Source organism: Muntiacus reevesi, chromosome 5, assembly GCF_963930625.1.
Source record: "Muntiacus reevesi chromosome 5, mMunRee1.1, whole genome shotgun sequence".
Classification (NCBI taxonomy): domain Eukaryota; kingdom Metazoa; phylum Chordata; class Mammalia; order Artiodactyla; family Cervidae; genus Muntiacus; species Muntiacus reevesi.
In genome coordinates this window covers 105,715,889-105,733,726 of record NC_089253.1, presented here as the reverse complement: position 1 = coordinate 105,733,726, position 17,838 = coordinate 105,715,889, and the positions used below count along the sequence as shown (strand labels likewise).

Genomic DNA, 17,838 nt, shown 5'->3' with positions numbered 1-17,838 from the left:
TTATGTTAAGAATAGGTGATGAACCTTTACCTTTTCTCTGTATAGTACAGATTCTTTTGGTTGACACATCTGTTCCAAAAGAACCTTCGCAGACGTTAAAGGATAAGGGGTGGTTGTTTAGTCACTGAGTTGTCTGACTCTTTGTGACCCCATGGACCGTAGCCAGCCAGACTCCTCTATCCATGGGATTTCCCAGGCAGGAATAATGGCATACACTGCCATTTCCTTCTCCAAGGGATCTTCCCGACCCAGGGATCCAACCCTGGTTGTCCACTTGGCAGGTGGCTTCTTTACCATGGAGCCATCTGGATAAAGGATAGCATTATGCAAATTCTGTACACTTGAGGAGGGATAGTTAACTAGAAGCTCCTAATATGACCAATGAGGATTATCTCTCAAATGTCTTCAGGACAAGTTATCTCCTATCAAATGTACAGCATCTTGTAAATGTTGTCATTTTTGGCATCTATCTGCACTAGGCCTAGTTTAATACAAGTGAGGAAGAAATTCTGAAGAAAAGTTAAATTTAAAAACCATGATCCTAATTCATTTTCAGTTCAGTTCAATCGCTCAGTCATGTCTAACTCTTTGCGACCCATGAACTGCAGCATGCCAGGCCTCCCTGTCCATCACCAACTCCCAGAGTCCATCCCAGCCCATGTCCATATGAAAAATGTAAATATTAACAGGATATAAACTATTGTAAAATCTTCATTCTTCAACATACTTTAGTACTGAAGATTAGGAATGAGAAAATGAACCAGCTGAATATGATACAAATAAAGCAAGCAGTCAGAAAGTTGTATAAAGTTGAAACGCTTCACATTTTCTTAGGGAAAGCATGTTTGTTTTGATAGATGAAATGAATACATTTAATCTCAAAGTATGCTATAAAATGAAACTGTCACTACATTAAAAAGGTGATTTTCATGCTGGAAACGAGCTTAACTACATCACAAGAACTTGTCTGACAAATATTTCACTGTTTCATTTTCCTGTCCCAAGTCTACCAAATGTCTGTGCCAAATGTTCCACAATCATCTCACAATCTCAGATGCTTCTTCACAGACTGGTATAGGGATGAATAATTATATGGAGAATCCAATGTATAAAATTAGGTAGATGCTGAGTGTATGTTTCATGTACAGAATGCATAATATTCCTGGCAAGAACACACAGAATATTTCTGTACAGAATACAGAATATTCCTGGCAAGAATATACAGAAGAACTACACAAAAAAGATCTCCATGACCCAGACAACCATGATGGTGTGATCACTCACCTAGAGCCAGACATTCTGGAATGCAAAGTCAAGTAGGCCTTAGAAAGGATTACTACGAACAAAGCTAGTGGAGGTGATGGAATTCCAGTTGAGCTATTTCAAATCCTAAAAGATGATGTTGTGAAAGTGCTGCACTCAACATGCCAGCAAATTTGGAAAACAGCAGTGGGCACAGGACTGGAAAAGGTCAGTTTTCATTCCAATCCCAAAGAAAGGCAGTGCCAAAGAATGCTCAAACTACTACCACACAATTGCACTCATCTCACACACTAGCAAAGTAATGCTCAAAATTCTCCAAGCCAGGCTTCAACAGTCTGTGAACCATGAACTTCCAGATGTTCAAGCTGGTTTTAGAAAAGGCAGAGGAACCAGAGATCAAATTGCCAACATCCGCTGGATCATCGAAAAAGCAAGAGAGTTCCAGAAAAACATCTACTTCTCTTTTATTGATTACACCAAACCCTTTGACTGTGTGGATCATAACAAACTGTGGAAAATTCTTCAAGAGATGGGAATACCAGACCACCTGACCTGCCTCCCGAGAAATCTGTATGCAGGTCAAGAAGCAACAGTTAGAATTGGACATGGAACAATGGACTGGTTCCAAATCAGGAAAGGAGTATGTCAAGGCTGTATACTGTCACCTTGCTTATTTAACTTATATGCAGAGTACATCATGAGAAATGCTGGACTGGATGAAGCACAAGCTGGAATCAAGATTGCCGGGAAAAATATCAATAACCTCAGATATGCAGATGACACCACCGTTATGGCAGAAAGCAAAGAAGAACTTAAGAGCCTCTTGATGAAACTGAAAGAGGAAAGTGGAAAAGTTGGTTTAAAACTCAACATTCAGAAAACTCAGAAAAGATCAGAAAAATTCAGAAAAGATCACGGCATCTGGTCCCATCACTTCGTGACAAATAGATTGGAAAACAATGGAAACAGTGACAGGCTTTATTTTTTTTGGGCTCCAAAATCACTGCAGATGGGGACTGCAGCCATGAAATTAAAAGATGCTTGCTCCTTAGAAGAAAAGCTATGACCAACCTAAACAGCATATTAAAAAGTAGAGACACTGCTTTGCTGACAAAGGGCCATCTAGTCAAAGCTATGGTTTTTCCAGGAGTCACGTATGGATGTGAGAGTTGGGCTATAAAGAAAGCTGAACACCGAAGAACAATGCACGGGAGTATTCTGCCTTGAACATACGATGTACAACATTTCCTATTCCCACTGGAATTTGAGAATGTCCCACAATGATATGATGAGTTAAGATCTCTGACAAACTAAGGTGATGCTCTAGATCAGCTGAATGACACTGTATCAGCTGTCTTTGCCCCTACTTTGTGTTCTGGTCACTGGTACTATACAGACTTCAAAGATGACACTGTAGAGTCTCCTAAACAAGTAACAGGTTTTTCCATTATTTTCAGAAACAGTTATGGTGAAATCCAGTATGAGTAGTTACATAACAGAAAGAGTGGAAATAGGGGGTAAAAGGGAATACAGGGAAAAAGCAAATGCTACCTTTTGATTACTTTCTACATAGGATCAAGTCAATTTATTTTAATGCATATACTAAGGTATACATAATATAATGCAGATACTAGGTATACATATTTTCTGTATTTAAATTCACATATACATTAAAAAGGTATAGTTTCAGTCATTTTTTATTGAAACACCTAATAAAAACCACTATTCATATTTTGGTGAATATCTTATGTTATTGGTTCAATACTTCTTGGAATTCATCAACACTATAAAATATACAATAAAGAGATACACACTATGTGTAATAATATGTAAAATACAGGTTTGTCTCAGCACTGAGCTAAATTTCCAAAGCCAAACAGCTAATTTCTTCCAGAAAAACAATAACACCTTCATTGAGACTGGTTTTCATAATTCACTGGTAAAATACCTGCCAACAATATAAACCAAGAACTCATGATGCTGACAATAAATTCATTATATCTTTTGATCAATTTCTTAAGTTGATGCTAAATATTTTCACAGCATTAAACTTCACTGCAAACTACTAGTTCATTCTTTTAAAGCATTACTAAAACAGCAAAAATGTATGGCTTTACCATATGGTTCATGTCTAAGAAAAAATGAAAATACATTCCAGGCAGTAAGGTAACGCATTCCTCTAGACAATTTTTTCAACTTAAGAATCCTTTAATTTCTTTAAAGGACACACAAACTTTTAAAATATATTGAATTTTATATAAACTATTGATTAAAGCAGAGCAACAACTAGGCATAATGAATATACAGTGACATAACTCACCTAAATAGGGAATGCAGGGTGTCATCTTTAAGCTACTTATATAGTCTCTGAGTCTTTTGTAATTATCTTCTTTACTCATTACATATTCTAGTTTTTCAAAGGTGGTTTTGTCTTTTCGACTTAATAACTAAAAGACAAATAGAAAAGCCCAAGTTATTTCTGTATCCAATTTTATTATAGTAAAGACTTAAAAGTTACAATTACTATAAATTTGAATTTTAATTTCAAAGTTTTATTTTCTTTAATTATATTTTGGTAGTATATAAATAAAATAAAACCAGGCATGTTTATTAATATAATAAACCCAAATTCATTATTCATAAAATACAATATATTTTGTATGTACCTAAAATAATTAACTTACTAAGTAGTAAATTATAATACATTATTTATCATCTTTACTATTTTAAATGGTTAAACAATTTTTATTAGTCATTTTCCTAATTTAAAATAATTATATATTCATATTCACCTCAAAGGCCCAAATATTTTCATGACTTGTCCCCTGCCCCCTCAAAGATAGATAATTCTTACATAAGCATTAAGAAATAAATACTGAATTTCATAATTTAAGTAATAATTTTTCTTGATGACTCTAACCATAATTAGTCCTACCAGTACTATAAAACTACAATTTACATGTTTGGGTTTCTGAGATTTTTTTCCTTGATCCCTTTGATCAGTGCTGTATTACATACAGTTGAACAATCAACTGCAGCTGTTTTATGAGGCTTGAGAAGTACATTTATAGTGTACTTTGAGAAAAATGGAGATATCAAGGGGAATAAAAGAAAAACAAGGGCAGTCATACAAAATAATATTAACTAAATGACTCAGAAAATACATGTTTTTAAGTATTTCAAAGACTCTGGGAAAAAAAAATCTCTTCTTTAAATATGTGAAGTTACTATTTCATTATTGTTGTAAATCAGATTTCACTTTATGTCATAAAATATTTGTTATTTTATAGCAGGCAAAACACTTCCACCTATAAAATTCTCATCTAATTCTCCTACGAGGTTAAGAGAAAAGTCAAGAGGACTAACTTAAAGATGAGGCGACTGAGACCCCCCAAGCGGAAGTAGAACACACCAACACTCATCCTGCAAACACTGGTTTCAGAACTTTCTGTGGCCCACTTTCAACACACTTGATTAGCACTTTCAAGATTAGGTGCAACTCTCCACTTCAATCTATAAATCCAAACATTCTTTTCTCTCCCACATAACAAAGTATTTGAATATGCAAATTATACTGCATGACACAGCAAGGATAACAAGAAATCTTTTTTTTTCCCCAAAGTCAATCATTCCAGAACTCTGGTACAGTATCAGGAGAAACAAATTACTTGGAACTCACAGCTGATTTTGACATATCTGAAACACAAAACTAAAGAAGCATGGAGTCTGACTAAGTATAAAAATAACACATTTTGCAGTTTTCATAACAAATCAATAATCAGAATGAAAGGATTCAACTTGGGGTGGGATAGCAGAGACTTGTTTTCAGAGGACTATTTTTAGAAGCTGTGGTAAAATATACATAATATTTACCATTTTAAACAGTGTTAAGTGTATAATTTAGTGGCATTAAGTACATTCACATTATCTGTCAATCACTGCAATCATCCATGGCTAGAACTTTTTCCATCTTCCCTAACTGAAATTCTGTAACCATTAAACAGGAACTCCTCATTTCTTGCTCCTCTCAGCCCTGGGAACCACCTTCTACTCTGTCTCAATGAATTTGACTACTCTTGGCACCTCATATAAATGCAATCATTCACTATTTGTCCTACTGTGTCTAGCTTATTTCATTGAGCATAATATCATCAAGGTTTATCCAAGGTGCAGCATGTGTCAGAATTACAGTCCTTTTTAAAGATGCATAATATTTCATTGTACACTTACACCACATTTTGTATGTTCATCCATCTGTTTGTGGACATTTGGATTGTTCATACCTATTGGTTATTGTTAATCATGATGCTTTTTTATACACTGGTATAAAAATGCCTGTTTGAGTCTCAATCTTTGATTCTTTTGGGTATATACCCAGAAGTGGAGTTGATGGATAAATGGTAACTGAATGTAACTCTAATTTTTTGAGGGTATAGCCTATTATTTCTAATCTTTTTTGACTATGCTAAAATTTCTATGTTGAGTAGAAACAGTGAAAATGGACATACTTTTCCTTGATGTTAAAGAGAATGTTTCTAATATTTCCCCCATTTGTGATGTTATTTTTTGGTACATTCCCTGCATTTGAGGGCACCAGGATTTTCCACCATACTACCCTTTCACTGTTCAATATTTCTTTCCTTTTACTTGGGTTAGATTCCTCATCTATCACAACTTTTATATTTACCTACTTTATCTCTTGTACTATCCTTGACCTCTCTGTGGTACAAACAAGCCTAAAAAAAAAAATCCAACTGGTTAAATACAATTCTCAGCACTTCTTCAAGGTAATGCTGAACACTAAGTTTCACTTTAAGTTCATGACCAAAAATCTCAAGTGGACCTTCCTAAGACCTACATGTTTCCCTAATTAATTCACTCTAACAGTCCCCTTGATGACTTTCATCCTTTCCTCTTTCTTCAAACCTCCAATACCTCTCCTACTTCAATTAATGACCTTGCTTCTTATGTCTTATGAAACAGAATTTTGCAGAAGAATTCTACAGAATCCCACCACCAAATCTACCGACATACCTGTGTCTGTAACCAGTCGCACCCCCTCTCTCTTGTTAAAATGGAGAAATTGTTCCTGCCCCACTGGAGTACTGGACCTTATATCCTCTGGGCTAATCTAGGGTATTACAGGCTTGACTTCTTGTTCTCTTACCACTTCCTCATTTTATTAGATCACTATACTACCACCCAAGCATACTGCCATGGATCTCATCTTTAAAATCAAAGCAAAACACCACAAATCTTTAATCTCACTTTTCTTCTAGTTATCGCTGGCCCTCACCCCAGTACTTCACAACAAAATTCCACAAAGGCATTCTCTATTCTTATTGTCCCATTTTTTCCTCCACTCTTCTCTCAAATCCAATCATTCCAACATCTTTGACAAGGTCATCAATCCTTTTCAATAGCCAGGTTCAACTGCAATTAGGTTCAATCACTTATCAGAAATTCTTATCACATATCACAGAAAAGCATGAGGGAAGTATTTTACATCTCATTTACTCTGTTTTATTTTTCTACAGAGCATTCATCATTATTTATGATATATCATTTACATATTTACAACTTATCTTTTCCCAGTAGAATGTTAGCTCTATAAGAACAGGATGTTGTCTATATCATCCACTATGCACGTCAAACAATTAGTACCTAGCAAAAGTGTGGAATATTTTAAAGTTTAATATGAACACCAAAAATTTTATTCAGATTAATAATGGAGCTGTTACTAAATTTAAACAAAACTATTTTTGATGCAAGACATGAAACAATGAAAATAACTTCAAGGAAACAAAAATTAACTTGAGGGAAATGTATCTCATTTCTAAACCACAATATTAACCAGAGTACAATTTCTTTTCCTTAAAACTTCAAAGACGGAATTCATGATTGTATATTTATAATCACTTCCATTCCCTCATTAAATTAAAATTTTAATAAAAGAGAACTAGGTCATCGTTATTAAAAATAATTTTTAGAGTAGGAAAACTTCACTCAGGTGTTTCTAAAATACAAATGAAATATAAAGAAGATCACAGCTCTTCCATACTAATGTTTTTCCAGTATGAGAAACATCTGTCTCTTCAGATACTATGAAAAGTGAGAACCAGGCTAATTAAAAACAAAGTTAAATTTTAGTAAGTAAAAAAGTGTTTTAAAGTTAGTCAAGTCTTTGACTAACACAGTAAGAACACACTAACCCTCTGTACAAAGTGTAGTAAACAAAATCATTCCTCTTTAACATTAAAGAATAGTATTAATGTGAACAGATTTAACTCAATCTAAAGTTTCAGTTCTATAAAATCTAAATGAAAAATACCCAGCAAGCTTGAGGCCAGTATCACACACAAATTTGCAAAAGTAAAAACTCACACTCTGACCCTATTAAATAAAACCAAGTATGATTAGCATAATATCACAATGTGCACAGAAACACTGCCTACTTCCATGTTAGCTATCAGATTTTCCTTTATTCCTAAGGAAAAAACCCAAGAGTTTACTGAGTAAAAAATATTGCAATGGAAATCTCAATCACTAAATTTTGGGGGCAACTTACAATTTATATCTTCCTCAAATTTTCCAAAAGCATAATCTTTACATGATTAATGCAATTTATTTTCGCATTTACAGTTTCGCATCAGTAAACTTGAAATGCTATGTTGTCAAAGATGTTTAAAGAAGTTCTACAAAAATGATTTCCTAAAGAGCAGAAACCAAGCACCAAGTTGGTTTTTAGCTCAAAACACCTAACAAGCCTCATGAAACACTTATTTAAGGGGAGAGGAAAAAATGTAGGTTTCAAAGAACAAAGTAATTAAAAAATCCTTATCTATTATCATAATATTAACCTTACTAAGAACTACCAAAGGAACTAAACATCTTCACTTCCAACAGGAAGTCTAACCTATCATTAACTAAAGAAGGTTACTCACCGCCCATGTTTTAGTCAATCTGAAAATTGGGGCACTCTGTAAGCCAGAAACCACTGCCATAAGTGCATGAAGGTTATTCAGCTCATACAACTTCTGAAAGATTTAAGAAAAAGGGGGAGGAGAGATGAAAAATAAATAGCATGAATACAAGACAACTTGAACACAAATACAGATTAGGCAACTGGTGGTTCTTACAGCATCCTTATTACCCTCATTGTTGAGATTTGTTTTTGGGGTATCCGCTGTGTTTACAGTAAGTTGATTTTTGGCCCACACAGAACTCCCTCCTAGCTCTGGGAACACATCTACCTCCAGTTGTCTCATACATTAAGAAAACCAAAGTTATGGCTCAGCATCAAAGTTATCTGGTATGCATCCTTGTTTCTAGTAGGCAGTTTCCTTTCTTATATTGAACTATTACTAGTTCTGCCTTATAATCCAAGTTCAAAGAAAGGTCCATGCCCAGGATCCTGATTTGTGTCCTACTCAGGACCCTTAATGGGAGAAGGAAATGGCAACCCACTCCAGTATTCTTGCCTGTAGAATCCTGTGGGCAGAGAAGCCTGGAGGGCTGCTGTCCATAGGGTCGCACAGAGTCTGACATGACTGAAGTGACTTAGCAGCAGCAGCAGCAGGACCCCTAACATTCCAGGCTAGGGTTCAAGCTTGCTTTTCACAGCCCTCCTCAATTTCTGGCTTCCTCCCGCCTAAATCCACATTCCTTTGTTCCTTGTTCATGCTGGAACATCTGCCTGCTTCCCAATACTAGACATTGCTTTTTACAGCCTCCAAGCAGAAGAATCCCATATAATGCTGTGTGTGCATGCTAATGATAGATTCCGTCAGTTTACCAAGAGATCATCTACTTTTGTCAAATTATTGCTAATTTCCCAGATTTCTTCAAACTATCAGATGTTTATACCTCAACGGTCTTATCATGTAAAACTGTCCTTAATCATCAAGAAACTCCAAGACAAAAATTGCCTATTATGAATATGAGAAAGGAAAGGTGAGGGGTTCTATTCCTTTCACGAACCCTAACTAATACCACCTTAACTCAGGTCTGAAAGAACTCCCATAAAATTTCAAGAAATATGAACTCAAGTTTAAAAAAATAAAAAACGGAAAGGGAAAAACACAAGGACTCTTTCTGCCATCTTTCCGTGCCACCATAATGGGGCGTATGAATGTCTTGGCTGATGCTCTCAAGAATATCAATAACGCCGAAAAGAGAGGCAAAAGCCAGGTGCTTATTAGGCCATGCTCCAAAGTCGTCATCATGTTTCTAACTGTGAAGATGAAGCATGGTTACATTAGTGCCTTTGAAATCACTGATGATCACAGGGCTGGGAAAATTGTTGTGAACCTCACAGGCAGGCTCAGTAAGTGTGGAGGGATCAGCCCCAGATTTGATGTGAGACTCAAGATCTATTACTAGAAAAATGGCAGAACAACCTGCTCCCATCCCATCAGTTTGGTTTTACTGTACTGACAACCTCAGCTGTCATCATGGACTAGGAAGAAGTAAGACAAAAACACACAGGAGAGAAAATCCTTGGATTCTTTTTCTAGGGATGTAGATTCATAAAAACTAGGGATGCAAATTCATACAAAGGAAATGCCTTAGAGGAAAAATAAGAAAAAGAAAAGGAAACAAGAATTCACAAATGGAGAACAACATCAGGTACTGGCTTCGAATGAAATGAAAAGGAAGGTGTTACCAAAAGCAACACAAAAGCTAAGGAATCTTTTTAAAAATGTGAAATAAAGGTTTAAAAGACATGAAAGGTAGAGGGGAAAAGGCTAATATTTATCTAAATGGAGCTACAGAAGGACATGATAAAAAAAATAATGGGGTAGAAACAATATGAGAGGTGAAAGTAAAGTTGGTCAGTCTGTCCAACTGTTTGTGACTCCATGGATTATACAGTTCATGGAATTCTCCAGGCCAGAATACTGGAGTAGGTAGCCTTTCCCTTCTCCATGGGATTTCCCCAACCTAGGGATCAAACCCAGGTCTCCCACATTACAGGCAGATTCTTTACCAGTGGGGCCACAAGGGAAGCCCGAGAATGCTGGAGTGGGTAGCCTATGAGAGGTAATGGTGGATTATTTCCCCAAATTACTGAAAGACACTAATTCCCAGGGTGAGGAAGCTCAAGAAATCCCAAGCAGTGTAAATTAAAAAAATGAATCATGAATTTGGAATCGCATTTTTCAAGAACAAGGGTGACAGAAAGACGCTTCCAGACAAAATAAAGAGAGCTTTAAAAAAGATTTAAAATGGTGCCAAAATGATTATTCATATGGAAAAATATGAACTGGAATCCATAATTACATGTATTATATCTAAAATTTAAGAATTGACTACCAAAATCAAAGCTATAGAAGTTTTAAAGAGTAATGTGTGAGAAAATCTTTGACATTTTTAGAGTTTAGAGTAAGATTTAAATGAGATATTCTTTTAAGTACAGGACAATAAGTAAGACAATAAAAGTTAAAAATTAATATATTTGACTATTAAAGTTAAGAGCATCTGTATCAAAAGACAATGGGAAAAGAGTTGTAAGACAGGTCACAAATAGGAAGATGTATGCAAAGAATATAGCAAAAAACTTTAGCATCTGGGATTATATTTTTTAAATTATAAAAATCAAAGACCAACACTACAAGAGAATACTGTTCAAAGAAAGATCTTGAGCAGACATTTCAGGAGAGAAAAACGTAAATAGTCAAAACACAAAAAATGTTCATTCTCATCAGATTCAATGAAAGCTATTGGTCTAACTGTCATTTCTTTGAAGGTAATTTGTCCTTTCTCCCTATAGTTCCAGTGTTTTAACCTACAGTTGGGCACCAAGAGATTCACAGAAGAATGCTGTATAAGCAGTGGTATTGGTAACAGCAAAAGTCTAGAAGCTCCTTCCTAACTCTCTAGGCTGTCTGCTGGCCCTAAAGACTTCAAATCTGCCAGCCTCTCCCCAACTCAATCACATGAGATAATTTCTTAAATCTTTTTATACATTATATACATATGTGTGTGTGTGTGTGTTTTGACTCTACAGAACCTAACAGAAACATCTACTAAAAGAAGAGAAAGACCTGCCTGTTTTATAAGAAACAATATAGAGGGCAGAGTCCCTAGAGGGATTGAAGAGACAGTCATGGACAAAAAAATTACGAATTTAGGCCCTGGGGTAAAAGTAAGCATTATCAGAAATAACTCAAAGTATGAGTCTGAACTGGAATTAAATGATTATTTGATGAGAATAATGACAGGTCTAAATGATATGGCGGTTTTGAGTGGAACATACATTAAAAAAAAGAAAAAAACTAACAAAAACACCAGAAAACAATAATGAAAATTCAGGATCTATGGAGAAAAGACATGGATTCTACCAGCTAAAATCCAATCTTTATCTAACATATCACAAAGAATGTTTTTTAAAAATTTTATGACACTTCTGAAAAAATAACAAATTTTAAGAAGGCTAACTCTGCCACCTAGTGCCATACAATGTTAGAATACAGTTGCTGCCAGGTGCTCAAGGAAACTATGGAAGAGTAATGACTTACAATATTTACAATGAGTACAATAATTTACAATTGCAAAAATGATATCCTCAATTTATTCCACCTTCCTTCATTCACAGGTGAGATAAGTTACGTATTTATTATTAGAATAATGAAGGATGTGGCTACCATTATACCTATTTTAAGTAAACACGACATAAATTTGGAGTTGTTACAATTTTAGTAAAATCTTGTATCCTCTTGTGGAATGTCCTATTCCATCTTCCTCTCTAAATTTTAACTGTCTTTGAAATCCATGTTCTATTTCTCCTGCTGCATCTATTATCTATGCTACTCAATGTATTTGGTTAACACCCTCATTTATACCATTCTTTTAAAAATAAAGTCTTATTCTCCACATGGTTGGCAGAATAATCTATTTCAAAGGCAAATAACTGATATGTATTTCCCTACTTAATCCTATAAGGTTTTTTTAGTCACCTGCAGACTATACCAAACTATTTTATAAATATTAAACTTCATCATAATCTGACCTCTGCCCAAATACAATTCAGCTTCTCTGAGAAAGAGAGGAAAAGTATAAAAGAAAGGGGAGGAAGATAGGAGGAATAGAAGAAAAGGCAAAGGAAATAGACATGCAATTTAAAAAATTAACTTACGTTAATCATTAGGCCTTCTTTTCCAGCGTCAATAAATAGTGACTATAGTGACCCAGGCAAATATTTACTCACAAGCATTCGTAAATGACTGAATTCAAAAACAAGCACAAGTTTATCTTACCTTAGCAGTTTTAATATAGTGGCTCAAAACTTCTGCTCTAATTTTTAACGTTTGAGCATGAAGAATCTCTCTGACAACCCAAAAGCTTACCTGCAAATGAAAAATAGGTGAATGGTAAGATTCTTTACTTACAGGATGAAAGAATGACAAGAGTTGCTTGGCGAACTACTGAGAGCTGTATAAAAATACTTTCTCTCGTCCCTGACTCACCACCAGGACGTAACTCTTCAAATGTTGCACATACTTCATACACATATATAGACAGACAGATACAGACATGTGTATTTGTCTGTGTGTGAGTCCTTGTCACTAAGTCATGTCCAACTCTCTGTGACTGTAGCCCACCAGGCTCCTCTGTCCACAGGATTTCCCAGTCAAGACTACTGGTGTGGGCTGCCACTTCCTTCTCCAGGGAATCTTGACAACCTAGGGATCGAACCCACGTCTGCTGCATTGGCAGACAGATTCTTCACTGCTGAGCCATCAGGGAAACATATATACACATTTGTACAGACACATAAAAACATCATAATGATTTTTCATCTATAAAAGCGAATGTAAAATTTGAAGGAAAAGAGAAAGCAATAAAACCAGAATGATGCAACAAGAACACGATACAAGTGTTTTTTTGCTGTATTTTAAAACACTCTGGCAGAATTAGATAAGCTCTAAGATCAGACACTGTAAAACATGCTAGTTATAGTATGTTTTTCTGTGTCTGTGTAATCACATGCTGCCATTTATTTACATGGAGTAGAATCCTAAATGTAAAGAATCTCAAGTATGGTTTTCCTGATATGAATAGGATAAAATATAAAACTAAAGAAAAATATATCTAAGTCATTCTAAAATCAAGATTTTTTTTTTTTTTTTGCTTTCTAATTCAATGAAACCATCTTCAAGATTTCTTTTAAAAAACAATAAACATCATTCATCAGAAGGCAGGATGGGTCTATAACATTACTGAAATGCTCTGGTGAAAATAGTGTGCTTATCATATAACACAGAGTAATATGTATGTAATATACACTTTTTTTGGTAATATACATTTTTTATATAACATATTTCAATTCATGCACTATGAAAGCAAAATCAAAGTACTATCAGTTGGTTCAAAATTCTACAAATCTAAAAGTAGGATGCAGTTAGAAATCTCAGTGCAAAAATAAAGTCACTGCCACCTTTTCTTCTGAGAAATATTTCAGAATTTATTTGCAACTTTCATCTATAAACAGTCAAAATTTGTATATTTTAAAGTGTATATGTAAATGTAAACTGAATATATTTTACAAAGACATCTTTATATTTGTTACTAAATTTGCGCTACTAATGACAATAATTATCCCTGATTCTAATAAATTTTACTTCTAAAATGTATCTAAAGTTAAGGTTATTTTAACAACAACCTTGTGCTGTCCTGTGCTTAGTCACTCAGTCGTTTCCAACTCTTTGCAACCCCGTGGACTGCAGCCCGCCAGCCCCCCCTGTCCATGGGGATTCTCCAGGCAAGTATACTGGAGTGGGTTGCCATGCCCTCCTCCAGAGGATCTTCCCAACTTAGGGATCGAACCCAGGTCTCCCTGGGCATTGCAGGTGGATTCTTTACCAACTGAGCCACCAGGGAAGCCCAACAACAACCTTATTAGAAAATATTAATTATGATTCAATCTAAACTCCATGATCACTGACTTAATAAATTTAATGTCAAATTTTAAGACAAATACTATGTCAATTTAAAAACATGGCCACAAACTCTTTGTCACTCCTTACACTGAACGTTGGGGGTATACGTCACCTCTCATCGAACCTAGATAAGCTCATGACTGCTTCAAGGAACAGAAAATTAACAAAACTGAAACTGACTTCCATGGCAAGGTCATAAAAGAACATGAAGCCCCTGCCAAGAATGTTGGAACATTCTCTATGGGATTCCTAAACTACCATGTAAGAAGTCCAGCTACCCTGAGACCACCATGACAGAAAGGCTAAGTATAGGTGCTTCCCAATTGACAGTCCCATCTAAAGCCAATCACACCTGATAATACTGCCCCAGAATGATCAACAGCAAGATACAGTTTAACGAAATTACTGGACTTAAAAGAGAAAAATCTTTAGGCTAAGAAAAGAGAAAGTGACTTTTAAGGAAAAGAAAATTTAATTATCATCAGACTTTTCAATAGCAACACTTTGCCAGAAAAAAATGAAATACTACATTAAATATTATCAAGGAAAGAAAATTTCATACAACAGACAGGCAAACTTATCAACATGTAAGAACTCAAGAATTATTGTTCCAATGAGCCCTTCTTGAGTAAATGCTTGGAGAACAGGCTTCAGAAAATCAAATGACTAGAGAGAAACACCAACATTAGAAAGACAGTGAACATTAAATACACACATTTACAGAAATGAGAATGATAAGGGTTAAAAGGAGGAGAGTACATTATATAATGCCTATATGCCCAGACACTATATACTATTTACTATAAAAGAAATACAACATTTGCAAAAATATGTACTTAACTGTTTAAAGGAGTATTATTGGCATTAGTATTGCTATTCTGAGACTGTTGTTATTTGTTGATGTAGGTTAAGGCAAATGAGTAACTTGTAGGATACTGTATCATGCCCCGTTTTCATGGAAAACCAGGTTGCAGGTGTGGAAGAAAGGATATACAGATATAATATGGAAGACATTAAGTAAAACTCTGGTCTTGAATTTGAAGTATTAGTATGAATTTATGAGATATTTTATCTTCAAATAGTTGGTACATATATATATGTGTGTGTGTATGACATATAGATATCCTAGCTATATCTGCTGAAAAAGCCTAGAAATTATGGTCACTCTTATTAGCAATGAGCATTTTTAGCACCTAGGTCCATTTCCTACTATAAGAAACCAATATTTGTTAAAGAAATGCTAATTCCAGGCAGACAGACAAAATGAACATGCAATGTCTTTGCAAACAAAAGCAAAGAAACTGTTCAAGATTACAAGGGTCATGAGAAAGGTCATGAAAGCCAACCTGAAGAGACTCCTGTTGGCCAAAGACGGGATAATATGAGTTTCAATAATGATAATAATGGCAATGGGAATACTGATTCACATCATTTATGTTTATGTTTATGAGTTTAAAATAAAATTAAAAAGTTAAAAACTACTGTCATTGTTAAAGGATGACAGAACACCAATTCATTATCTTCAAAACTGCTAAATAATGAGAAAAAAATCAAATATTTATCCTTCCTTACCTGTATGAAATGAATCTCTAGGTATGCAAATACTAGATGAGGGAAAAATGTCTTATTATAAAATTATCCCCACTAAAAGTATTTCTTTATATCTAATATCTAATGTATCTACTAATATCACAAAAAAGATCTGATGAAGAAACCCCATACAACCCAGACTCTTGCCAAAGGCACTGAACCCGACTGAACCTTCGGAATTAGCTGCTAATTTCCAGAGAACATAGAACATATTAAACTACACAAAATGCAATCTAGACTATGGGAGACTCTAGAGGTTCTTCCACACAAAATAGTAAGGAAGAGAAAAGGATAAAGGGAGAAATTGCAAATTAAAAAGTCTCAAACATTTAACAAATTAAAAAAAACTGGCCAGGCTAAGTTAGGGATCCATATTTATGTGATAAAAACTATAAAAATAAATACATGACAGTGAGTGCTATAAAAGTCAGGACAGTATTTATTGTTGGAGGAAGAAAGGGTGTGAACTGGGATGAAAGGGACATGGAGGGGTTTCTAGTGTAGTTCCTCAACTTTCATTAAACCATATGTTTGTTTTGTGTGTTCTTTTTGTATCCATGCTTTATTTTACAATAAACAGTTTAAAGTAAAAAATAAGAGAATAATACACATGACCAGATAAATCTGAAAATGATAGAACATCTGAAAATGGGAAAAAAAAGTGAAATTAAAATTAGGAAGAACTGAATGAAAAAGTCCATGAAGAGAATGATCTCTCTTTTCCTTATTCACTAATATATCCCCAACATCAAGACCAATATTCAGGACACAGTAGGACCTTAGTAAATATTTAAATGAATGAAAATAAAAGTTGAGTCATTTTATATCAATTAGATTTCAAAGTTTAATGACACCAAGTGTTGATAAGGATACACAGTGATGAAAGCTCAAAGCAAACAGGTACAATCGTTTTAAAAAATATACACTGTCTTACGTAGTTAAACATGGATATACTCTCTCTGACACAAATTTTGTGTTTAGGAACACATTTTTCAAACAAATCACAGTGTTTCCCCCTTATTTTATGGGAATCAACTTAGTAAGTTTAAGTAGCAATTTTTTTTTTTAAAGCAAAGACCAAAGTACATATTGCCTAATACAGGTTAGTATTATTTCAGAAAACTTTAGTTTGCATATTCAGTTACAATGTAAAAATGTTTTATCTTATTGTGGGTCATACCAAAAAATGTTTGAAAGCCACCAACTAGAGAAACTACTGCACGTGGGCACCCAAACTCTTAGAATATTCATAGCCACATTCTTCACAACAGCAAAAAATTAGGAGACACATTAGTCCACCCTAAAATTAGTCTACCCTCAAAAGAATGATGAATTCTTTCTGATACATTCATGCAATGAAATGCTAGAAGACAGCACTGAAAATCAATGAATAAGCACTATATACATTATCATGGATACAGCACAGAAATACAAGTGAAAAAAGCTATATATAGTCTGATGATATGTTTTACAAAGATAAAAAGCAAGATATACAATATGTTGTTTAGGGGCACAACTTTTTCTGGTAAATCTACTTGTATAGGAATTGTAACAAGAGCTAAAATTTTTAAAATCAAATTATAAAACAAAAGCGAAAAAAAATTTTTCAGATAATAGTTACCCTTAAGTGAGGACAGAGCAGAGACCATATAAAATGCTTCAACAGTTTTGGTAATATTCTTAGTTTAAGTGGTGAATTCACAGTTGTTTTATTATAATACTTCCTAATATACATTAGATTAACCATATGGTCCTGCCAGTTCCATAGGCCAGAAATGGCAGTTTCATAAGATTCAAACAAACATTTAATGTATTTTAGGAATGAATCAAGTATTTCATTAAAAAGTAAATCTTACTTTTATTCAGAGGTTATTTCTAACTGTAGCTGCTTTATTCAAGCTTTTATAATCATATAAAAGTGTAATGAAAACCTTTTATTTACAGCCAAACATATGTTAAGTTTTAAAGATAATTTCCTAACTTTTTATCACGGAAATCTTCAAACGTGTACTGAACTAAACATGATAATAATGAAGTCGCCAGT

At 34.4% G+C, this 17,838-nt stretch overlaps 1 protein-coding gene and 1 pseudogene across 5 annotated transcripts in view; one reads left to right on the top strand and one right to left on the bottom strand.

Annotated features, from left to right (window-relative positions):
- RALGPS2 (Ral GEF with PH domain and SH3 binding motif 2) overlaps positions 1-17,838 on the bottom strand; it is a 154,421-nt gene that overhangs the window by 67,814 nt on the left and 68,769 nt on the right. For all 5 annotated transcript variants that reach the window (XM_065936117.1, XM_065936119.1, XM_065936118.1 and 2 more), the window contains 3 exons: positions 12,522-12,611; positions 8,208-8,300; positions 3,584-3,710 (listed from right to left, as the gene is read on the bottom strand). In XM_065936117.1, coding sequence (XP_065792189.1) covers positions 3,584-3,710; positions 8,208-8,300; positions 12,522-12,611 — 310 coding nt within the window. The remainder of the gene's footprint in view (positions 1-3,583; positions 3,711-8,207; positions 8,301-12,521; positions 12,612-17,838) is intronic.
- Positions 9,382-9,779, top strand: LOC136169446 (small ribosomal subunit protein uS8-like; annotated as a pseudogene).